Source organism: Bombus pyrosoma, linkage group LG9 (assembly GCF_014825855.1).
Source record: "Bombus pyrosoma isolate SC7728 linkage group LG9, ASM1482585v1, whole genome shotgun sequence".
NCBI classification, from domain to species: domain Eukaryota; kingdom Metazoa; phylum Arthropoda; class Insecta; order Hymenoptera; family Apidae; genus Bombus; species Bombus pyrosoma.
In genome coordinates, this window is record NC_057778.1 from 3135319 (window position 1) to 3161963 (window position 26645).

The 26645-nt window shown below is 34.5% G+C and overlaps 1 protein-coding gene across 10 annotated transcripts in view; it reads left to right on the plus strand.

Annotated features, from left to right (window-relative positions):
- The window catches only part of LOC122570867 (peripheral plasma membrane protein CASK), a 262855-nt gene that overhangs the window by 92514 nt on the left and 143696 nt on the right, over positions 1 to 26645 (plus strand). The window contains exon 1 of one of the 10 annotated variants that reach the window (XM_043733766.1): positions 3873 to 5211. The exons of the other annotated variants lie outside the window; for them this stretch is intronic. Coding sequence (XP_043589701.1) covers positions 4369 to 5211 — 843 coding nt within the window. The 5' untranslated portion in view covers positions 3873 to 4368. Of the gene's footprint in view, positions 1 to 3872; positions 5212 to 26645 lie in introns of those variants that run through there. 10 annotated transcript variants of the gene reach the window in all.

Consider the following 26645-nt stretch of genomic DNA (forward strand, 5'->3'; position numbering starts at 1 on the left):
GCTTAACAGTAAAAGACGTGTCTTCGAGGCTTCTGCAGAAAAGGGGCAAGTAAAAGTTAGCTAGATATCAAATACGTTTGAAATTAATAAGCTTATATGTCACCTATGAAATACGATACATGTGAAAACAACTTGTAACTAGAAACATGAGTAATATCATCTCGAAGAAAACACATACACGAGATACAAAAGTCTCCATTAACCTACAAACATGAGAGCCGACTCGGATGACTTAATTTAATCAAACAATTTCCTCACAAATTAATTGAAGAAATACCCTTGCGTATGTAACTTTGCAATAAATATAATTACACGAGTCAAATAATAATTCTGAGAATAAAACTTTTTACAGTTACTTATATACGAAACAATATGAACTACAATTGGTACATTGAAACTCGTTGTTAAGCCTTCCATAGATATCGATTTATGCGCAGATCTACCCTCACGGTAGAACTATTCGCACATCTATGCATAGATATCTGCTATGTTACTTTCTCTTCGAGAAAGAAAAAAGAAAAAAAGTAAAAAGAGAAAGAGAGGGAAATAGTGAATCCTCATTCGCAAGGATTGAAAAACAACTAGCAGCGAGCACTTTAGAATGGAAGCACGCGTCTTTTGGTGAAATGTTCTCGCGGCTCAAGGCATCAACAATGGTGACATTTTCAAAGATCCTTCAACAACAATAGACCGGTATTTCGTCTTGAAACGTATACAGTGCTCCTTTATGTCTGTGGCACAATGCTTTTCGATCGTTCTCGAAGGGTACTCAAATCTCGAAGACCGATCATCCCTTCAGGTGTGTGGGACTCAGTCAGGATGCGAATGCCAATTTTTGTACAACGCGCGAATATATACTAGGGGAAACTGGTCCAAGGTGAATCCGTTGAGAATTGTTTCACGCGTACCGACCAGACCAGGCACACAGATGTACACAATTCTGCTAGAGTTGTTTGGTTACGTGCGTGCAACTAGGAAACCGTGTTCTGGAAATGCTGAAATTAATATAGGTCAACACTCACTCCTAAACTTTAAACATGGTTCCTCTCGTGTGTGTTTGTTCGACGAACAAGCGTATATAATGTATGAAAAATAACCGGTGGAAGCAATATAGGTAGAGAATCACGTGTCCGATTAGGAAAATTAGCCTACTCCCAGGTTTCTCGTATGGTTACAGGCTTCATTTTAACGGTTAAACTGCGTTGACGTTGACTGACGTGTGCTATATAATTCAACGCTTCGGTTATAATGAATGAATCGCTCCTTCTCCCTTCGCGTTTTCGCGTCGCGCAGTCTCCACTTTGACGCATCTACTCCGAGCTTTGGAGATACGTGTATATAGTGGATTATGCGGTTCGTAACTTAAACGGAATCGAACGCGTTTTATCTGTCTCGTTGACGATGGAACTGAAAGGCGATTAGAGGTAGATCGATAACAGTTGCTACCATCAAGTGTCGAGAAATCTTACCATCCAAACGATCCGTCAATAAACGTCAGGCTCTGGTGAAATGTGGATACGTCACCAGTGCGAAAAAGATCGAGTGGAAATAAGATTATTTTTGCACTAACTCGACAGAGTTTATGATTTATGACATTTGTTTAACGGATTCTCTTCCTCTTTCTTTCTCTGAATTTATCCGTCGGGAAATATATGTGTATATTTTGAGGATTCTGTGTTAGGTTGAAAGTCTTATCATTCTTATTCTTTGTAAGGAAAGAAGTCAACTGCTTCGACTGAAGTTTCTATTAAATATTCTTCACTATAATGTTCATCCATCTATCTACCGGTGCATTTATTCCATAGTCGTATGTTCTACTTTTGTTGTCAGACTTAAAACATTCAACATTTTTCTTGATGTAAATTTTTATAAATATCGAAACAAATTAACAATCTATCTAACAAAGACTATGTCTAAGCTGTATCTTATAATAGAATAATGTATTGAGCAAGTTTTGAGCAGTAGATAATTTCTTCAACAATATTGTCCTTCCGAATATTTGTTCTTCTTGTGCTCTCTTCTCTGTATCCTGATAAATGATTTTCTGAATCTCTCATTCCAATTCTGATTCAGAGTCATTGATAAATGTACCTATTATCACAGTATTCCAAAAAATTACTCTTTTATAAAATTACACTTTTCAATTATTTTAATCCATTATTCCAGAATATAAAAAAAGCAAATTCAATGAATTTTTATGCCGATTCTTAATAATTGCTGAATATGCAAAATGCAAAAAGTTGAAAAATAATACCTACGTTGGGAGAATAAGAATATCATTCATCATTTTTAGAATAAGTTTTTATGCAACGTGTAACATTTTCTCTAGAACAATCATAAAAATTATTTTCATTCAATTTAGTCTTAATAGTTAATAGTATAGTACTCGGCCTAAGATTTATATAGATTCATAGCATAGAAATTGTTTCAATGATTACAGAGAAAATGGGTCACGAATTTCAGAAATATTTCCCACAAGATTACAAGTCCATCGTTGATTCTTTTAAACAAATATCTCCTTAAACATGTTATTTTGAGATATGAAATTAAAAAACTATGAATACTTAATGTACAATTATTTCTACATATATCTAAATCAATATAAGAAATCAATAATTCGTGAAATGAGAATATATTTATTCTCTTATACTCAAAGTATCTCGCCGTAGCTAAGTTTCAATTTCAAGGTGCAATACAATTTCAGATGATTATGAAAGCAGATTTGATAGACCAAGGTTCATCACGGAGGATCAATCATTTAAGAACATGAGCAACTTTGCAAAGCAAGCAATTCTATTACGTGGAGAGCATGGGAGATTTATTAGAGCATACGTTGCGTCGCATTGTTCGATAACTTTTGCAAAATTGATTATGATCCATAAACTCCATCGCCTGCGCGGGCTGACACTTTCCAAGAGAATACGAAGTATGGAAACAATCTGTATCTATTAGCCTACTGGGTATAAGCGCAGCCTATTTGTCCTTTATCGAGGAAAGGGAAACAATAGCAACGGCGCTTGTTCTTCCTGAAACAGCAATGCACGGATGCATAATCGAATTCAAACACTTGAACGTAATCAGCCCGCTTTAGAGATATCAGGTCGATCCTGAATGTAGCCGAGAATCGAGGTTACTATGTACAATGATGATGCGATATCACGAGAGCCACCTAGCGTGGAACGATCGATTGTGTTTTTCATTCACGCGGTTTTAACGTGCGCGACACATACATATCGGCACCCCAGTTTCGACCCCTCTAGCAAGGCTATTTCCGGAGTGGACAGGAAGCCCCTGGCTAAATCGAACCATCAATCGCCTTTTCCTCTGGCACGAACTTGTGACACTCTGAAACTGAAGTTAACGTACCTCGAAATGAACCGTCGAAATACGCTCGACGACAGACCGTGGAGAAAAATGTTTCTGAATCGAACAGAAACAGAATTGTTTCACGGCAGGAACAGAAAACGATCGAATGGTATAGTAGTACGTGAAGAAAGTAGCATATAAGATGGAGATAAATAGGAAACGGACAAGGGAAGAGGAATCGAAGGAGAAAAGTGTGTGACTCGACGATAGGGCCGGAGATTGTCCGTGGAATAGAAAGAAGGAAAAGGACAAGAGTAAAGTAGGAAAGTGGGGGTTGGAGAGACATACGATGGGAGAAGGACACAGGGGAGTGTTGCCGGAGACGGTGGGCGAACATTGCGGTCCAGAGGGATGAAGGAGAGGCTTTACTGGCAGTGAGGGCTAGCGATACTAGCGTATGAGAGAACGGGGATGGACGGCATGCCAGTATGGCGGGGAAGAGTGGATAGTTAGGTGGTGGGTGGATAGTCGGGGTAGTGGGTCGGTTGGTTGGTTTGCGTGGAGAAACTGCGCGGCAGTCGAGGCCGCGAGGTTCAGTGCTAGGGAGCGCGGCATCGCGATGCGTCGGCTTCAACCTGCTGCCGCACTCGCTAACGGCTTTTCTCCTCGTTCAAACGTTCTCTTTCTACCTACCGTTACTCTCGAGTGACACAACGTGCGTTTCTTCCTCCTTTTATCTTCATCTTCTTCGTTCCGTCTTGTCTTTTATTTTCTCGTCGTGTTTAATTTCCAAGCTCAGTTTGTTTCTCGGATTCGTCCACGTCCACGCAGTTGCGCGTTCATTTTCCAGTAATTTTATACGAGTCTAGATATCGTTGATCAACCGCGTGTCTTCCGCGAGTGCGGTTTCGCGTGTGTTATCCAGTGCGTGTAACCACGTCGCTTCGAAACAGTGACGTGCTCGTCGGTCGACATGAACGCGAGAATAATCGAACCGGTCAGAACCATGTGGCGACAGGAATGGTAACGTGGTAGAGGAGCGGTTTCGGTTCCCTCTACGAAATGGAAATGGATCCGTACGCGGTCGGTTGGCCGCCTCAAGGTCATGGTGTCGGCAGTGCTACCGGAGGTGTCGCTGCCAGTGCCAATAGTGGTAACGTGAGCGACGGTGCGAACACCATACCGCGATGCTGGAGCAGACCGTGCAGATCGACCGATCCGTCGCCGATGCGACCGATCGAGCACAGCATGCGTTCGACCGAGGCGATGAGATCGATGGAATCGATGAGATCGATCGATTCGGTGATACGTCAACCATCGGCTGATCCCATGCGGGCTTCTGTAGAGCATCATCAGTCGAATAGATCTTTGGAGGCTATGGGTAGACCGATCGAACAACAGATTCGCACGGAACAACCAAGATCCGCCGTTGACCATCCCGCCACGTCTTCCTCTATGTCTTCCACGCCGATGAGAAGCGGCGTCGAACATCACGCGATGCGCGCCATTGAACATCCCTGTAGACTGAAAGATCACGCGAGTTACATACACGACCATCACTTTGCCCGAATGCATGATCACGGCTGTAGATCTGTCGAACACGTATCGCGGATGCTAGAGCATCGACTTCACGAGCAGCATCCCGGTAGACCGCCGATCGAACAGACACCTTGTCGGTCAATCGAACATCCTCCTGTGCGACCCCCGCCCGTCAACTATTCCTGTCGGTCTCTCGATCACGCTCCTGGAAGACCTATGCCGATGGACTGTGTCATCTATGGTCCGCATTCTCATCCACCGCCAAGGTTACCCAGCGAAAGCCCGTTTCGCGTCAACTGCCCCGTGCATAGTCCCTTCAGATATAGATTCCCGAACGGCGCTGTCGATTATCACTCGCAACATCAGGTAAGATAGCAATTTCCTTCATGCGGTATTTGATAAATCGGCTAATCGTTGAAGTTACAAAGTTTGCAGTTTCTTCTATCAATAACTTGAAAATTCTACATTTTTGCTTATTATTGTGATTGGCGATGTATTGAGAATATTTATTATTAATATGAAACAAATGTGTTTAATTACGAAGGATATAACTTACATTTGAGTAATTGAACGGTATTAACATTTTCGTAGTAATTAACGTTTAGTCAATATTATATGGAATGAAATCACGACATGAAACTCACACATATAAAAATTGTATATATCTTTGAAAATCGAACTGATGGAACGGAGAATATATGTATATATGTATGAAAAGTCAAGGAAGGGATATATTTCCAGTTGATAGTAACTTTCAGCACATCACATTTTTTGCAATATGTAAAACTTACTTCATTATACATTCTGTCCGCTGGTTCGAAAATTTAGTTTCGATATGGCGATGTCATTGAAACAGAAAATTCATTCGGGAAGTTATACATGATACTACACACATATAAAATAAAATGTCGACAGTCTCAAGAAATATTGCGTATTTGAGAAAATCTTTTTACCTTTTTTTCCGACAAATATTCACGATACTTGTAAAAATGTTCATTATCAAATATATAAATATATAAAGCTTCAAACGAACAGTAAATCAAACGAAAATATAACATTTTAATTTTACATCTTCATTTCCTCCTCTCTATGCTAATACAACTCTTTTATAGTAATCACAGACGGGTAAAGATTTGCAGTAAAATTATTATTGCGTTTTCAATTCCTCAAAAGAAACGAATTACCTGTACAATTTTCGTGGCGAAATAATTTTTTCAGTTGTTCCATGAACAAAATTTCGCCAACGACGAAAATCATTTTTACCTTGAAAATGATCGTCCAAGCAATGAAAGTCTCTTGCCACTCGCGTCAACGATATCATATTCTGCTTTCAAAATGAAATAATGCCGCGACGCAGCATAAACGCGCCGTGTCTTTATGAATTCCAATGTTTAGCAGCAGATTCATATTACCCCGACGTAATTAGTTTCTTTTATATGTTGCGTTTTCTTTGAGGCTCTCGTAAATAAGATTACCAAGCCGTTCGCAATGATACGTCTGTGAGCGTGGCCACGAGAGGACTGTATAGCTGCGTCTATGTCGATAGGTTCTGTACACTTCTCACTTTGGCAATGTCGTAGAGTAGTGCTGTAAAAGATTTGTTCAAAATGGTTTTCATGTTGTAGAAGAAAATGTAATTGAAGTTTGTGAAATATGGTTTTCGATGCTTTGGACGTTTTCGATGATATTGCAGTGTTACAATTTAACAAAATAATACTTGCATTAGTTTCTATTCGTGGTCGTAGAAATTTAAGTTTGCGTAAATTATCAATAGATGAAAAATCTTCCCAGTTTTTAGTTTATAGAAATTATCGATGTAAGTTTATTCGGGTTAAAAATTAATGAATATGGAGGATTTAGGAAAATTAAAATTAAAATGTAGTATTTTATGTTTTATACGTTTTGTTAGTATCGTCATTATTTTTTAAATACTTTACTTTTGATTTTTATAAATTCGATGGAATGACATATTTATATGCGTGTCGCTTATAATAAAATATTTTTTGAATTTGATATCAGAATGAAGGTTTCATAATGTCCGAAGAAATAGTGTAGATAGCAAGGGCTCTCTGATAACAGATATAAGAAAGATTACTATCAGAAGAACTATAAAGCCACAAACGTGGACTGTATGAAGTAATATTTGTCCTGCTGTGGTGAAGATATTGCTTTTTATATTTGCATAACTAACTATTATATATATATTATGATTTCTTCCTATGAAAACGTTTTGAAAGAATTTCTGAAATAATTTTGGCAAATTTGTATATGTTTTTATAAATATTTGACCAAACTAAACAAGTGTACATATTTTATCATAGAGAGAAATTGTTGTTCTATTATTGTGATGCATAAGAGAACAAGTAATTCAGTTGGATATAAATTATTTTTTATGAATGAAAAATAAACTTTTTAATTTATGAATGCCTGATAATTGTATTACAAAAGATATATAAAAATAAAAGATGCTGGATAGAATATTAATATCATCTGTTTACGCGTATATCTAATTTGTTTCATAATCAGGTCATAATCCAGAGAAGCTTAATTGTACACTTTTTTAGTGTTAAGGTGAAAACTAGTTTGCTTGGAAACTCGTTTAAGATTGTGTTAGAAAAGTACGAAGAACACGATGAGTTTCGTTCTCTTTGGTAATTAGTACTAATTGCCACGACAATTTTAGACTGTATAACGATCTTTCTGTGTAATATTTTCTTTTATTTCCATTTATTTAATCGAGCAAAAGCTTTTTTTTAATATCTATAACAATCTCAAAGATTATATTGATTTAACATATTTTTTAATCTGATAAAAAATCGAACACAAGATAAACGCTGTGTTGTGTGCTCTTGCTCTTCCGTTTGCTTTACGAGAAGAATTTTATAGAATTACGAACGAAAGTTTTGTGTTTTCACATTTTATTTTGCACTCGTTTTTTAATATTTATATTTCATATATACCACCGACTCATTAATAATTGTTGTTACGTAGCGTTTATGCATTTATTTAAGGAGTACACAATAATCTTAATTTAACTAATAACAATATTGTTCTGAAAATGTCTAAATTGTTTCTTACAATTTAATTTATCCGTTGATTCGAAGAAATAACTTTATCAATGTTTTGCCACACATAACATCGATCGAACTTATAGAACTTTTATAGCCATGTTCATTAAAAAATAAAGCCAAGATTAGGTAGACTCTTGTAGACTAACAAGTCTACGAAATATTAAAAAAGTTTTCCTTATTTAAACCGACATGGAATTACTTCCATCGTCTTTCCCTCGGTAGAGTTTCGAAAATTGAAGATTAATTTCTTTTTTGCTCGTTACAGCGTGCGTGTTTGTTCCAAACAACGTTGAAGTAACAAAAAAATTTGGTGTGGGTAAAGGCAATAATTTCTCGTGAAGAAATTAGATTTTAACGAGAGAAATGATTTATATATTCGTATTTTCTACATTTTAAAAGTAAGATAAAAATAGGCTTCTAATTTTAAATATTATATATATGTATTACATTATTTACGACATTCTTTGATAAAAATCAATTCTAAAATATTATTTGCGCACTAACTATAAATATATATATTTAATATAGATAGCATTAAATTAAATATTTGGCAGACGTTGATTGTAACAGTTCGATAGGTGTATATTCTAAGAAAAATCTAATCGAAGAAAATTGTAAGAATTCAAGGGATTTTCTCGAAGCCACGTATTTCATATCACCGGCGTATCGTACACAGATCGAATTTTCATCAAAAATAAAGCTATTCTTTCTTAGAAGAACACAATACGTTTCTATTGAAACCGGAATCGGCAAGAATAAAATCGCTCGCGCCTCGTCTCTCGGACTCAGTTTTACGAAAGAAATCAGTTCGTTGCGAATCGAGGCACGATTCTTACCATACTCTCTATCGGAAGTTCTATCTATCAGGAGTTTTAGTTAGAGTAACATCTGAATTTGCTTCTCTCCGTATCCTCCGTATTTTTCCAGACAATTCTGAAAGGAACGCTCTTCGATGGTTCGGCCGTTACGCGTTTACAATCCCCTCGTCTACGTTTACGTGCCCGAAATACAAAAGGATAAAAAGGGGGTAGCCTACTGATTTCACAAGTTTCACCGATTTTCAGGGAGGATAGATACAGTACCGTATGCGCTGTTCTGGAAGCTGCTTGTCGTACAGATCCACTCTAACATGCAAATTCGAGTCGTTTGTGCAACTGGAAACGTGACTCGCCATCGATCGATATCACATCGAGCGGAGATTTAAGCCGTTGATCTCCCCAAAATATCTTTCTCTACAGTGAAACGCGATAACGTTTCGCGTTTCAATTCCACTGATATGAGGCTGTGCTTACTTCGTGAATCACGGTTCGTCATTTCGTTCATGCCTTCCAGCATGGTCTTTCATTCCAGCAAGGTATTCGAGTTCGACATCAACGAAGAATATACCTTATTAATATTATATAACAAGTGAAGCGAAATGATCGGATGCCTGCTTGAACTCGATACTCTGTGCGTATACGATAATGACTTGCAGCATGTGCTTCGCTAAGATAGGTCGTTTTATTGTGTAAGTATTAGGGTTTGGTGAATACGCTGCTAGCTGAAGTTTCACATTATCTGATGTAACTCCTTGACATTGGTCTCCGTGTCTTATATGGATCGACCATTTATGTATAATAATACGAGTCACTTATTTAATTCATTCTCTGACTTATTAATCGAAATATTGAAACATCAGAGATATTAATCCAAGAGATATTTGCATCAACTCCTAAACTTAATAATCTTAAAAGGAAACGTCAAATAGTAAAATAATTCATAACATTGAGGTAATTTATACTAGAGCAGAACTTTCGTGTAATAGTGTTCTTTGATTTTTGCATCGAAGAAAATAATCATACTTTTTCGACATTATGATTTACATTCTATTCGTTCGATGAATAAAATTTCTTCATGCTTGGGAAATTATTTGTTGCTCGAAATAGAATTTGAAACGTTTTCGTAGAAATTGACTGTTTCTCATCTTTGTAAAACAAGAAGTTTAATTTCACTTATGTGTTGAATGAGATCTCGAACGATGAAGCGAATAGCATGATACCATACAATATACCAATGGTGTACAATATGACAGTTCGATTACATTTACCTGATACATTGGTAACCAATTCATGATGATAGTAAGATTGTTTCAGTGGAAAATGATCGGTCAGCGTAATGTAATTGCCTGTAATATGAACGTATTACTCTGTTTTAGCCTGTTGTGATTTCCTGCTGATCCTTTCATTAACGTGTGCGTATAAAGGATTCACGAGATACTAATAATACTAGTAATTACCAATTACGAATACGATCCATGATAGTAGAGAGAATGCATTCTATTATGGTTTAACAGTATCTTTATATCTTTTTCCGTGTTTGGATTGTATGGAAAATATTGTTATGTTTGTTATTATTTTGTTTGTTTAACAAAAATAATAATTTAATTTGATAGTAATATTAATATAAGAAATAACCGTCATATAAAATCTTTATCTGATCGACGAGTACATTCGCTTTTGCAAATAGAACGAAAATTTCGACGTAGATACGCAATGAAATATTATTACCGCAAGTTTGAACGTAATCTCACCATTTTGTGTTTTTATTTCACCGAAATCAAGATTGCTTGATGAAATAAAAACAGTGAGACATAGGTACTGTAAAGAGCAGGAAGGTTTTTATCGAGATTATCGTAAACTTTCTGCACGGTATTTGCAAATGACATGATTAAAATCTAACAGATAAGAGTCTGCAGATATTCCCTCTCAAAGCGAGCTTCGAGAAATTCAAGATTACGAATAACCAAGAATATCCGTGTAACGAAGAGCTTTCAAGATCTTTCCTGGAATTTGCTATTCGTCAATTTACTCGTAAATCTGCGAGATAAATATGTGTTCCGAGAAATGATTTATTTTAGGAAAACGAGAGCACTAAAGACAAATATCTAATGTTAAACGTACTTGTAAATTGTTGTGTTAAACATTCATCGCGTTGCCAATATTGATATTTTCGATTTTGTTACTTTCATAAATTATATTTAATATATCACATGGTGTAGGGTTGCATGGTAATTATATTTTTCAATTAAGTCCCCATGTATGGATTTTAGAATTAGTCGTTTTCTAAGTGCAGGGATTTGCATAGTATATTTAGTATACAATATTTTTGTTTATTATAATTAATAGAGGTTTTATTAACTTCACATAGAAGATGTTATATGATGGATTCTTTATATTTTTATTTTTATCTTGTTTATTTTATTTATTGTTATCTTTATTATTTTATCCTTTTTATTCTTTCTCACTACATAAACTTAAAAGTGAAGAAATAACATCGATCAATGAAATATCGTGTGGATTATTCTAATATGTCATACATCACGTTGGTAAGCTTTATGCAGTCATGCTGAGAAACGAAGCCTACGTTAGCATGATTTCGGTTAGTATAGGTTTAGTGTATATATTTCAAGATTGGAAAGTTGGTGTTGGATTTTCTCGAATATTATTATTCTACGGGATGAGTTATGGAAAGCTGTACGTACAGGATTTCGAATACGAAGATAGGTAGAAGGCAAGAAAAAGAAATAGATGTTGTTGAAAGCGGTACATCAATAGACATTGACATTTTGTATATCATACTGACTGGATTTATAACTTAGTGCGTTCTCATGTTTGAAGTGTCTTGTAAATAGGATCTTTTTTAAATAAATGTTAAAATATTTTTTATCCAGTTATTGGATTATTATTATTCGTACTGCAATAAGTTAATATTTTTCTTCTGATTGCTCGTTCAACATGTAAATATTATGACGATAGACAATAATTATATTCTTTATAATTTTTAATGAGATAAAGCAGAGGCTTCCATAAATTTACCAATTAAAGACTATCATACTTGTTGAAGTAATTACATCAAGAAAAACTCTACACCTTTTCTTTTGTATATCCGTGACTTGAAGACTGCTGTTACGAAAAGAATAGAATTTAATGAAACAAAAAAATTCGGAATAAGGAGAGGTCCATATTATTGTGCCTTTGAATATAAATTTTGTTTCGGGTTACAAGGTTTAAAAACAAAAGAACTATAAATATATGAACGTGCTCCCTATTAACTTCCTATTGTATTGTAACACTGTAAGAGTGAGGATCTGGATCAGCATACACTATACCAATCAACCTCAACAATACTTTTTAAGGATCCGAATAAGCAAAGCTTATAAATTTTTGGAAAATGTTAACGAGTTACAATGATTGCTTCTTGATTGAATTGTAAATACAAAATGAGATATAAATATTAAAGAAATACGCTATTATGTAACATTTTCTGTAGTGAATATTTGAGGCCATCGAGGTAAAATGTGATATTATTACAAGTTCATAGTATACAGAATACAAATTGGGGTTTAATAAATGCAAATGTGCATCGCAAGGATGATAAGGTGAAAAAATTCAGAAAATAAACGGGCGGAAACTTGGAAACTTTCGGCACACGTGTGGAGTATCGGTATCGGGTGAGTCAAAGAAACCATAACCACACATTATCGCGTAACAGTAATAATGGAGGAACTTTAATTTCCAACGTAATTTCGATTTAAGCCATTTCATTTCATTTGAAATACTCGCCAAGTACGTTTCTATTGCAGTCCTCATACAAATTTCGATTTCCTAATACATCTTTATCTATATCTAACATTGATTTAATACATTCAGTTTAATCAAATATAGTATGATTTGTATAATATATCGAAAGGCATAAAATAGGCATAGAATAACCTATTCTTGATACTGAACATTTTTTCTTATAACTCTGAATTCTAAAATATCGATGAATGTGGTTTTAACAAGTCTAAAAATTTTTTAATTTTCTATTATCCTGCTCTTATTATGCATGGTGTATGAAGCGAAATTCATTCAGAGTAACTGTATTAACATAAAATTGCACCGAATATATTAAACTGCCTTAAGATATGAGCATGTAAATGAAGAATAATTTTGTCTTCGAAATTAGGTATTTATATACGATAATTTCTTTTCTTTTTTAAGAAATTAACACTCGGAGATATGAAATTTTAAACGAACTTCGATGTAACCACGAAGTAAACATTTTTATAGATTTAGAGATATTTTTATATTTTGTATATTTAGATACATTTTAGATTTTTTCCTTTATTTTTGTCATTAATTTTCGTGTTACACTACTGTACGAAATATTGTTGCTAAATTACCATACAAGAATATAAGACAACGCGGTTGAAAATATTTTTAAAACGCGGCTTATTTTGACTGTAACTTCAAGATCTTATCTATTTATTTCTAACTGCATGTATAAAGTGAATTTTTCTACTTAGAAACACAAAAGGCGGCCACTGCGTTTAATTTACCGTGTGCTTTTTATATTGAAATTACGCTACGTAATCCTGTTAAAAATGCAACAAAGTGCTCCTTGAAATGAAAGTTACAGTGGGATAATGTTGAATCATTGAGATAGAAGAATATATAGTGTTAGTTTATACTCAGGATACATCTAACACACGCCAGATGTAGTCTAATCTTACTCGTTTGTACTCCTTTGATTCTTCTTTTTTTTTTTTTTTTTAACATAAAGCTTTAATCGATGACCGACTTTTATGCACCTGAACAACTTTCGGATATACTTTGTAGGCACTGTAAGAAGCACGGTTCGTTGCATGTTCTCCTTTTCGTTCGATTCGGAGTACGTATGAAATTCAGTTTAATATACATTAGATAGCTTTATCCGACGTCTAAAGCAATAAATCCACCTTCATGACTACCAAGGGATGAACTTTTTTCGATCTTAGCCCGTGACTTCAATTTTCTTCTACGTATTGATGTGTTTATTTGATTATTCTCTCAGAATTGTGTCTTTTGATCATATAGGCAGTTGTGAATAGAACATAATTTGATCATTAACTTCATAAATGCTTGACAGGATATTTATCAGTTGTATATTAGTTACTGATAATAAGAATACATGTTTTTCTGGTCTAAATAATTTTAAATAAATTTCGAAGCTCCCTTGTGTATTATACAAGAAATTCTTTAAAATATTTCATATTTAAAAATAAAATTAAGTATATTATTTTACGCCGAAGTTGTTTGACGTCAACGAGAAATGTATTTTTTACGATCACGTTTATTTTTATGCGAATATGTTAAAAACATTGTTTTGCTTCCAATCGCGAATTCGTAATGAAACTTTCCAATATAAATAAATTCGCGGAGAAATTTCTAAACATAGATAATCTGCTACAAAGTTTCAATAGTATAAAATTACGTTTATTTATAACATACATACTTCTCTACCTCCCTAAATGTCACAGATATTATTAACATCATAAAATATTTTTTACCAAACACATATGCGTTGAGCACACTGTACCTGATGTGAAAATTAATAAATAAAGGCAAAAGAATTTTAATCTAAAAACGTAAATGCATTTTTACAATAAGCAAATATAACACTTGAAACAAATATACACATGTATCTGTAGGAAAACGTCATTCGCTCGTTGAGTTTCAAGCTTCGTTGAATACTTCGTGTGTGAACAGAAAAGTTCCGTTTGAAAAGCTGAAGTTTACATTATGCTTGCAGAATGTGAAATTCCACTTCATCGTTAAACGTAATTGATAAGAAAGGAAAATGTTTATTGTTCTTGCTTGCTCTGTTCATTTCTTTCCGCTAAGCCGATTCCTAGGAGAAAGGAGCGTCTGTTTCCTGGAATTCGTGCGAGCAAGCAGTGAAAAACGGTGAAAAACCAGGGAACGTGTTCGTGAAGAAAAATTAAGCGAAACAGGCGGGAAAAAATCTCCTTCCTTTGATAACGTCGTTCATTCGTGTTACCACCCTCTTTTACTTTCGCTTAACTGCACGCGTAATAAGTAACTGCAGCGAGGCACCCTATAATTCACGTACATCACATAAAAGGCTAGATGGTGAAACTTGCCTATAGCAATGGGAAAGAAAAAAGGACAACGGAATCATGAAACACATTCGTGGGAATGGAGAAGCAGCGTTAAGCTTTCTGAATCGATGACTTTTTATACCCGAGATATTCTTTCTTTCTCGAGCAACAGAAAAGTCACGGATCGTGAATGAACTGTTGAGAGGATCCCCTTTCTGTTCTCTGAACTTGCTTAACATCATGATTTACTGAGCTGTGTAATTTACAACCGTATTCATTATCCGCCTTTACCAGCAAGAAAGAACTATATCGTCATTTTTTGTCGAGTTTTACCGACTGTTTAAAGATTGTTCCACTTCAAGCTAGAATAAATTGCACATCTGCAGGGAGAGTTTATCAGATAGATCATCTAGTTAGTAGATGTCAGAGCTTTTCCCAGCAGAGCTTCGATCACGTCCTTAACAAAATTTATGACCAAACGACCACCGTAGCAAGTCCACAGCTTGGATAAATCCGCCTTGCGGTCTTCCGACTCGGAGGTATACGTCTTATGTTAGTCACTTTTTAAAGGAGATAACATGAGTTAGAAAGGTAAAAAATAAACCCACATATACTCTACAAAAGACTGACATGCGCACATTTTGTCGAATCAAATACTTTCGCAATGTATAAATATCTTGAATATAATATTTATTTGCCTTTTTAAATTGCATATAGCAGTATTTGCAAAGATAAGGTAACAATTAAAGTAGTGTAAATTATCACAACATTCACAAATACAGATTTACTGTTATACATTTAAATTATCCTATTTTCACTGTTTAATCGTATTGCCCCAACTGCATCAATCATGAAAACCGAATTTAATCAGCTTTAACAATCAATAGTTTGTGGACATCAGTATGCAAATTAGTAAATATGCAATCATATATTCCAATATTACAACAATATGTAGCTATTTGTACAATACGTTGATATATCTTCGTTATATGGTTCGTATTGGGTAGAAGAAATATAACCAGCTTGTAAAGCCGGCCACACGCGAAACTTTAACTGTTCGAGCATTTCGACGAGGAGATTATAAGAATCTTGAGAAAATATAAAAAGTCGAAACTTCAGTGCAGATTCTATAAAATTTACGCAGTAAAATGGTACATATTTCTATCTCTGCCAATTCCACGTCAACGAATAGGTGTTATCATGAGATGAAAGAAAATTAGATAATTGCAAAATTTATTTAATTATATGACAAATACAAGTAAAAAACTTACAAACCTAAACGTACTATACATTATACATGTTACAATTTAAAAAATTAACATATTTATGTTACAAAAAATTTACGTGTCTCTACGAATGGAATTTTTAAAAATATTTCTTCTTTTTATGTGTGAAATTCGCAATTGAAATTATGTCCACAGATTATGAAACCTCGTACAATAAAATCCAATTACGTACACGAAGCCAAAGATGTTTCTGTTTGTTCTTTCCGTTGATTTCTGAAAATTTAAACGATCTAGCTGAATCTAAACGCGGTTGTTTGCTCGGTAGAATGAAACGCGCTATTACCTCGTTAAGTGCTCGCTTTACAATTGACAAACCTTTAACAAGAATGCAGACCATCTTCCCCAGTTCTATCTCATACAGGATGTTTTCTCTGGGAGAATTTGTCGCTCAAAATGTCCACAGACAAAGCTACCGCTTTGGTGAAATTAAATACGATATTAGACGAAGAATTTCGCGGGTTTGTACAAATAACAACGTTATAATCGGGCAGCATGGATAATGGTCTATGAAACGATGTTATTACGCTAGAAGGAGGGATTACGGGTCGCTATATAACCCAGAAATTACTTGTGCCGCATTGACCTCGATAGCAACGCAACTGATCTTCAATATGTCCCCTTGAAACGATGATTTCGGCTTACTGACTGTTTAATCTCTTGTCCCTCGAGGTAAAATTTACCCAATAGGCTAGACGACCGCTTCTACGATTCCTCCAGTGACTTCTTCTCTTACTGATTAATTCCCTAACCTATTTTTGAAAATGCAATCTCGGGCAGTGAATCGAGGACAATGCGGACGTTTGCCTCCTTCGCCTTGTTCTTCCGATCGGCTAACGTACTTAAACTTTTCAGCTTTTCTCTTCCCCCTTTTCTTTTTCTTTTCTCCGTCTTTTTTTCTCTTTTTTCTTTTTCCTTTTTTTTTGTTCCCGACTAAAGCGCGTGTTTAACGACCATCAAGCTTGAATTACTTTACGCAGAGGCCAGTATCTTGCCTTTCTCGACTCTCGTGTTCTATTTCGTTCGCCTTATCCGAGTATTCCAGGATGAGTTAATTATCTTACAAGGTACGAGCGCAGCGGTGAGTCGGCGATTTTTAATCAAATATTTTCTGCTGAAGTCCGGAGAATGAATGTAATTCTGAAATGAATGTGATTCTACCGGATCACAGTATCGCGGTATTACGTTTCATTAATTGCTATGGTTGAGGCATGTCCTTTTCTTTGTTAAACAAAATTTGGTAAAACGTATTAACGTAAAACCTTTTATCTGACTAGTTACCTCTACAATTATTGTATTATTATGTCATCCTGTAGGTATATAGCTTTTTTTACATTACAAAAACATATAACTATTCTTATACATATTTCGAATATTTACTTAACTTTCCGATTCATATCACACACTGCAGTTTGGTAAAGGGCTAATTCTTTCATGATTCCATTCAGTCCACCGGTTATAATTGGCTTCTCACATTCTTACAACAGCGATTTCTATACTTCTGCAATATTTGATTCTTCTGTTTTTCCTACAAAGCTTCCTTTATTCGTGGAATGTTTAACTCCGTTTGTATAAATCGCGGAATCGAGGCAATGATTCGCCCGAATACACTGGCCGGGTTCGAGTGGCGAAGTTTAGTGGCTCATTCTCTATCACTTCTCATTTTCTCGTTAGCGCGCTGCCGGGAACACCAATTTCAGAAACAGTCTACGAGGTCAGCAATTAAGCACTTCCCGTCGTTTATCGTTTTCCCTCGAGGGATAATTATTGTTCACACGAACTAACTATTTCGATATATACAGGCTACGAGAATTCATCGTACCGTACAATAATTATACTTATTCCACCGTCGATAAGTTGCAACTAGACAAATACGGTTTTTTCCCTCGTGGCAAAACTGTGAACGATATAGTTTTCGTTGGCCGGGATTGAGTTTATTTTTTTTTCCTTTTGCAAACTTCAAACTTTTTATTTCTCCGCAATTTTATTGGATTGTTGGCATAGAAAATTGCTACCAGTGGCAATTTTCGCGGCGATTTGTTGTTCCCTTTTTTTTTTTTTTTTTTTTTTTTTTTTTTTTTTTTTTTTTTTTTTTTTTTTTTTTTTTTTTTTTTTTAGTTCACGATTGGAATATAATAACAATTTAAGCGTAGAGGGAAAAATGCGGAATGTTCATTTTTAGCGATTTCACATGATATATAGCGCATTTTGTTGGTGATAAAGGGGACTACAGAATTGTTGAATCGTAAGAGATTGCTGAATAAACATGCTAGAGAGAATTTATTTACTGGCTTAAAACCAGTAAATAAACCAATAAGCCAATATTCATCGTCCACTTACACGAAATAAATATTGTTCTCGCTTCTAATCTTAGAGATAATAGATCGCTTTTCTTTTTAATTGCATTGAAATACTTTATTTGCCCAAGTAGTAGCTGAATTAGGAAATCAACAAAATTGAAGTTACTGTATTTCTCTCTCCCTTTCTCTTCCCTTCTATCTCTCCCTCTTTCTCTCTCCCTCTGTGATCATCAACTGCTGACGTTGAACTTCATAAATGACAAAAGAAATTCATTCTTCAGTTTGTAGAAAGAAATTAGAGAGGCTAGAATAATTATGTTCCGTTGTGATATATGAGCCGCTTAAAAGCCAATTGATAAATTGACAAAAAGTGGAATTGGTCACTTCAGCTTCTCAGATGTTCATATATTGTTATTACGTTTTATTGTAGTATATATACATATTCATATAGGTATTGTTACGATGTAGATTTACATAATGCTGAAGCAACAAGATTCGTAAATGATCCCACAATAGTAAGAGCTATCTCCGGAAGTACTGTCAGAAATTGGTTTGACAATTTTCGTTTCGATATGCAAAATCTCGGAAATGGAGAACGTGATCGACCAAATCGTTTATTGGATTCTAAAGTTTCGCGACAGTTGGTAGAATCTGATGTTCGCCAAACGACTCGAGAGATGTTACGCAAACTTAGTGTTTGTCACGCAACAGTTATAAGCGGATTGCGGAAAATTGGTAAAGTCAAGAAACTTGACGGTGGGTACTGCAAAAACAAACAAGTTGAATAATCCTTTAATAGCGTCTTCTTATATTCAGTATCAGTAAATTAGCATTCCCTCGATGCGTTAATTGTATATGGTTGTAATTTTTCAGAAAAGTATAGGTCAATGGTTACCTTTGTCTTTTTTAGATGGAACGCCATATATGTAGGAATTTTATTATTCACAGAAAAATATGGAACGTTACGAGATAGATTTAATGCACGAATAAATCTGTAAGTATAGTATTTTTAACTATACAACTTATTACAATTCAATGCAAACCGACAACATATATGTATATGAATATCTGGGATATTATTAGCAAAACGTAAAAATATAGTAATGAAAAGATACTAAGAAACAAAAGTACCTATATCATTAAGTAAAATAATTATGGTAGATCAATTTCTATAAGATTATCATTTTAAAATTATCAAAATTGTCAAGTAATTTCAGAGACTACGTGTATATGATAATAACAGGAATCTGAATGTAAAGTTAAGCATTAATATTTATGCAACTTGGGAAGTTTACAACCCGAACAGAATTTCACTCGTGAATCTTTATTGAAAAATAAACATTTTCCTGAGGAACCTTTTAAATATTTAGGGGTTTGAAAATATGCAATTTATACGAGATACCTCCAGTTATTCAATGTTGTACGGATAACTATGATATTCAAAGCGTGCCCGTGTACACGCCTGGTACGTGTTTTCGATATAGTGGCATGCGAAATCCTTTATGTGCATGTAATGATACCAAGGATGATCATCTACATAACTTGTAGCCGGCTCGTGGAACTGTTTCATCTACGAGGTATAGCAACCGTGACGTTCAATCGATACCTGTACAATTAACGATGATTGTCATCATGGCTATTATACATTTTGAAAGGGACGCGAAAGGACTCGTTTTAGTTAATGCATCTCGTCTAGTCTGCACGTGAATTGAATGGTCGAGAAGCGGAAACTTACATTTCCATAATCAATACGCGCGCTCTTAAGTGTTTCGAAGATTTCCGTTACGATTAGACAATAGCGCACAAAAATCCATCGCCTTTACAAGAAAGATGATGTCCAAGAAGTTGAGATACTTGGATGGTTCTTTGATAGGGCGATAATGTAGTGGACGAAAAATTACCAGGAAAATTTCGATATTGAGAAATTGTACATAGGGTTTTTCAAGTTTCAGGTTCTTTTCGGCTAAATGATATCAAAATAGTTCAAATATTCTGTAACAATAAGAAGAAAATAACAATTAGTTATATAGTATCATTGTACTAGCACAGAAAATTCATTGCAGAATTTATCATTAGAACAAATTGTATTAGAAATGTTCACTGTAATTTAGTTCGCGTTGGGATTACGAGTAATTAGATTGCGGATGTTTATGTTAATTTAGACTTTGATGAACGTTGTTTATATAATGGGACAAATGCAACCTAAAGTGAGATTTGTTCCATTCTATAAATATTAGAACGTGTATTTTGGATATTTCGTATACTCTTGAATATCATGTGCATTCTGTATATTTTGATATTTTTTATTTCTCATATATGCATAAATAACCTAAAATTCAAATGCAATTGTAAAAATGAACATGTAAATCTACTATTTCCAAAGAGTAATATTTCAGTTATCGATGTAGACTGTTAATGGCAAAACCGAATATCATATTTTTCACTGATCTGAGAAAATCGTACAATTATTTAAAAAAACAAATTATTCAAAATTATATTCATATATATATATGAAAGTATAGAAACGTATATAGTTTCATGCATTACTAATAAAAGCTATGGAATGTTTTAATTACAAAAAATAACGAATAATAATACGAATGATCAAAATAACGAAATTAATTCTACAGATATAAATAATAATTTATTTTATTTTAATAACTTTTCGAGGCAAAAATTCTCGTAAATAGTAAGATTTAACTGACTTTTTTTTTTAAATCTTGGATGAATTCATATGTATGTATGTAATGCATTGTTACGTGCCTTCTGACTCGTGAAACAGCATAGCCGTAAACTCCTAGTCCTAAAAGACACCCGTGACGATCGTTACTGTCAATTCTCGAAATTGAACGACGTACCTGAAACTGCGTTCGTGTTTCCGTCGTGATTGAGATACAACCTAGTACTTGTGTGTGTTTCACAGAAACTAATCGATAAGTTCCCTCTAGAATTTTCATTCCTGAACTGTCGACATCTCAGGGTACAAATATTCAAAGTTTCGTTGGAAATTTGTTGTGTTCACATTTATTGAGTTCTTGATCAATCATTTTTTCCATAATGGATTTTATTATAATTAATATTATAACACATAATATTTGTTATACAAATAGATTTGAGATTTAAAATAAAGAAGATAATCAAAGAAATACAAATACATCTGAAATGTTATAGTACAGATCAATAGTTGAGATGCTAAATTAGTTGTAATCGTAATTTTGAAAATGGTTTAACGTTGATCGAAGATCAGAATTATTACTTACGAACTCATCAAATAGCCAATTACGGGTGCTGCTTTATGAGTTCGTAATACATCAAATGGCACTTAGAATGTGCAAGACGCTTGAAGTGCTACTAATTGATAGAAACGGGAGTGCTACTTTGATGATGGCTCAAGCTCTAGTTACGTGTCTCTTTGTTTCATCATAGAGCAAATTATATAATCCATAAAATAACTGACAGATTGAAATTACAAATAATTTAAGTGTTAAAAAAATAATTGGTCATTTTTTTTTTTGAAGAAGAAGATGCAAATTTCATATTTCAGAATACAACTTAAAAAGTTATGAATGTTAGACATCAGCACATGAGCGTTATAAATACTAATTTATCCTATAATTTAAAATGTGTTTACTCCTTGTAGTATTACATTAATATTAGAAATTTAAGAAATAACGTAATCCTTCTCAATATAAAATTCTCAAAAACAGCAAGTGTAAAGCCTTGGTATCCTAACTTTGCTTCCTAAGAAGACTTAACACCCACAATGTACACCAACATGTAATACTATGTTCTACAAGATGTAACATCATCTGTAACATCACCTACAATTTCTGATAAGATCCAACATGGTTAATGCTGCTTACTGTCTAATTGTAAGTCGGATTTAACTATACTTACAGTAATAAACGTACATAGAAGCAAAATGTTATATAATATTTTTGACACAAAAACGAAGTAGACCGTGCAGCTCTAATTACTCAAGCTTCTTACAATTTGAAATTGAAAGTTTACTCTCTCTACAAAGTTTCATGACATTTCAAACTACACGATCTTTAAATAGGAGTATCTGGTATTTGCATCTTACTGAAAGGATGGAAGGATTCCTTTTTTTTTCGCAAGAACGACGTTCTTCGTTTACCTAGGATGGTTGAGTAAATAGCGCGAGATCGGACGTTTCTTTCATTTTGAAACACCTTGAAATATAACGGTCGGAATAAAACTTCCAATAATCGTTATAGTTTCTTCGTCTGTTAACGAGATAGGATGTTTAAGGAAAAAATTCCGTTTCGTCGTTTCTTTTATTTCGGCTCGCTTAGCAAAATAAATTACTGAAGCGACGTTTCGAAGCAATAAAATATACAGAGTCTTCGTCGTAATGGTTGACAAAAGCCACGTTGATATAAATTTGGTGCCTTAGTTGAGAAACGTGACTTCCTTATATTCTTTAGATATCACGTCATCCATATTTTTATAAAATCAATTCTGGGTAAAGGTTGACAAATGTAACAATGTTTGTTCCAAATTTCTTTCAACGATGAAAAAGGTTGAAATTATACTGGAACGTGTAATACGCTGTTAAAGTTGTTCAAACATTTGGTACCATCTAGAAATATATTATACGCAAGCAAACTGTAACAATTTCGTTGCGTCACGTTCTCACCATAAATTAATGTCGCGATAGGGTCACTGAATCAGAACTGAGCTTTTTTCATGACTTATATTTACAAGCAATTTTGTACAAAACTGTAATTTGCTCGGAACAAGTTGTATGTTTAACATAAATTGAAGAATTCGTAACGAGTGGATTTGAATCTTTATTGAACAAAATATTTATTACATTATATAATTGCACTACCATATTAGAACATTTTAGACGGAATAAACGAAAATTCTATTGGAATATATCGTCACCTAAATCATTAACTTCGACCACCCTTGTTTTCATCGTAATTCCCTGAATTGTTTAAAACATACTTCAAATTCTTCCTCAAAACCACATTTCACCTACCAACCACAACATTGTTCATAAAATTAAAGTAACTAGATATAGCCGATATAGGCCATCTTTCCTAGTTTGAATATGCAGCGTGGACCTTCGATCTTCAGAATTGTAAGTGGTACAAACCAAGTAATTTGGCACGAGGAGAACAGTCGCGTCCTAGCAGGTTGAGGATTGCGAAGGCAACCGGCCATTATTTAAAATACGGGGAGGTTGTTGGGTTACTAGCTCCGGTCAGCCTCAATGGAATACATTAGCGTTATGCAAAGTGGAAGAGAATTTCGCAGAAACCGCTTCACAGTAGCTCGTCGTGTATCAAGCTTCGTGTAATCTCTCCGCGTGCCCCTCTTTCTCGTTCTCTTTGCCAGTTTCTCAGCCTCCTCTTCTATACTGGTTCTGGTCTAGCTAGCTGGTGGCGCGAGCACCAGCAAGTAGTATGTGTATGCGCGTAGTCATCCAACGCTGCAAGAAGTTGCATGCTGCGACCAGACCACCAAGCGTTTCCGTCCTTTTCACCGTTGCGGTTCACGGCTATTCTACAATCTCGGGCACGATAAGTGGGTGGCTCGTTGCTTTTTGATCAATATTTAAAAGCTACGCGTCACCTGAAATTGCGTCGCTAAGTTTCTTGACCTCTAACGATCGTTCCACTAACTGAAACCCCAGTCAACCGAGATTGTCTGGGATAGCTTTCGTGGACGGCTTGGACTTTCGACCACATGTTATGCAGTTTTGGAACACCTGTGTTCCCTGCTCTACTAATTGCAATTAAACATACACTGTCGCTCCAAAGTTTCGGAATCCATTCGATTTGTACTGCGGTGTTCGTGGTCTATGAAATAAAATAAAATAGGGAATTATTTAGTTCCCTGGTCGATTGTTTGAGCGATATTGTGATTGATATTGAATAAATAATTTTGAAGTTTTCGGTGGTAGTACATGTTTGGAAATGATTTTCAAGTGATCTCACGAAAGTAGATTTAAAGTGTTTTTAGTATACGTTTCAATGAACTGTTCATTCATGGTTTGAAAAGCATCGAATTTTATAGTAAACAGATCTCTTAAATATTGAATATACAGACGCTAGGTTTTGATTATTATAGTTTGTAATCCAGTGAAGTTTAAATACCTACTTGTATAATGAAAATTCTTTTAAACAATATAATGTAAAGAGAAATTATTAACATCCTTGATTATAAATTCGTATTGCGTCTACAAATTTTAATTGATAATTACGACTTTAGAAGTCGCGAAACTGTAAAAGTAGGGCATTGAGCATATGTAGCCGACAGTTGGACTATGTGAATTGTTTTTAAATCAGTAAACTTTTACAGTATAGCAAAGCGGACAATGTTTCTTTTTTGTTTTACCATGTCTTTTCAACTTTTTCACTCCGCCTTTCTCTCTTTCTCTTTCTTAATTGCAAGTGACATGTAATATCAGAAATTTGTTATTAGATTTCTGTGTTAAATTCTTACATATCTCTATAGAAATTAAAGCACCATTGATTCAAGTATAATAAAATTGTAAAAATATAAATTTTGGAAGTGAAAATTATTAATTAATTTTTTCATATGACAGGAATTATTTTAAAGTAGGTACACAATCAGATGGTACACTGGATTTAAAACGAAATCGATAATAGTGCGTCATATTGTGTAAAATGCAAGTTTATCGAATTCTGAATATGTATATGTATTCAGGTTACGACCCTGCACCGCGTAAAACTATCGGAAACGAGATATATAGGGACAAGATACAAACTTTACAATGTTTCTCGATACAGTTATGTATTTCCGCGCGAACCTGATTCTCATAGTTTCCTATAGTGGATGAATTAAAAGGGGAAGCGCAATTCACGATGCTCTAACAATTCTTCGTTAACGGTAGCTAATTTGCTATGAAAATTAACTGGCAGGTAATAGACTTGTCGATTATTGGACAAAACAAAATTCCAGAATTTTCGCATCGATTTCGTTGCCATGACGAACTAATTGTCAGCTACTACGTTTTCCATCTAATAATCGGTTAATATTCACTTCGACTTTGTTTTGAAAAATATATTTTTCTTGTTACATTGTATATAATATTACTTGTTTTATACCAAACAATGAATATTTCAAAAATAAGGCTATTTTCAAAATACTGTATATTTCGATGAATTAATTCGAAAACCGGGTAAAATTGAATTTCCAGCGACAATGTTCAAATTCATAATTAACCTGATTATCGAATAATATACCATAACTTGATCTGTTACTTCCAAACAATAAATCTCATTAATATCGTCTAAAATTGAAGTTCATATTTCACATTAAAGTCCACGTTATTTTAGATTCGAATCAGCTGAGGCTAGTGTATTTCACGAATAAATCATGCGAGCTAATATTTTCATTCTCACGATACTGTTAACGTTAACCGCCAAAAATTCATAGGCCATATACCGATTATTTTCACTCAATTACTGAAAGATTCATCTCGGCCCTGTTGTTTATGACATCCATCTTTCACGATTCATTCGGCCGAATGAACTAGGTTGTTTATTACTTCATGGCCGTTAAACGCTCTTGCGCATCGGGACGCGATCTTTTAACCTCCAGCCATCGCCAAATCGCTAATCGATACGAAAGACAGCGCACGAGAGATGCGAGCCGTATGAACGCTTCGTCGAACGCCTCTCGATATCGAATATGGATTATGCATGCGGGCACTACAATGTTCCTGCACGAATCTAAGTCGCGTTGAACCATGATAAGCGCCTAGATATTTTCCAGCTATGAATAGCGTAATGCCTCGTTATCGTTTCAGTGTGTACAGCAAACTACTCGTTAATACGAAATTGTCGAAAAATTTTAATTCTTACAGGGCAGGTGCACCGATCATTTCTGTTACCTATGTGAATAATGTTCAATTGTTCAATATTTCTAATTTCGAGAATATAAATGGGATAACAGAAGATAATAGAAATAAGTCTATGATTATTTTTCATTTGATATAAGGTTAAAAATTATTCTTTTTCCAGATTATTTGAGCTTCGTGTTTCATTAAAATGTACAGATATGGTTACGTATATACAGTGTTTTGTGAAGGCTTTGGAATATTTATATCAGTAGTCTTGTAGTGGATAATTAAGTGCACCTTTAGGAGGTTCTTCAACTTACTTTTATGCGGAAATAAATGACGATGTATTCTCTTCGTGGTGCTGGTTATTTACTGTTCTAGCTAGTTCACAAATTTAAAAAAATG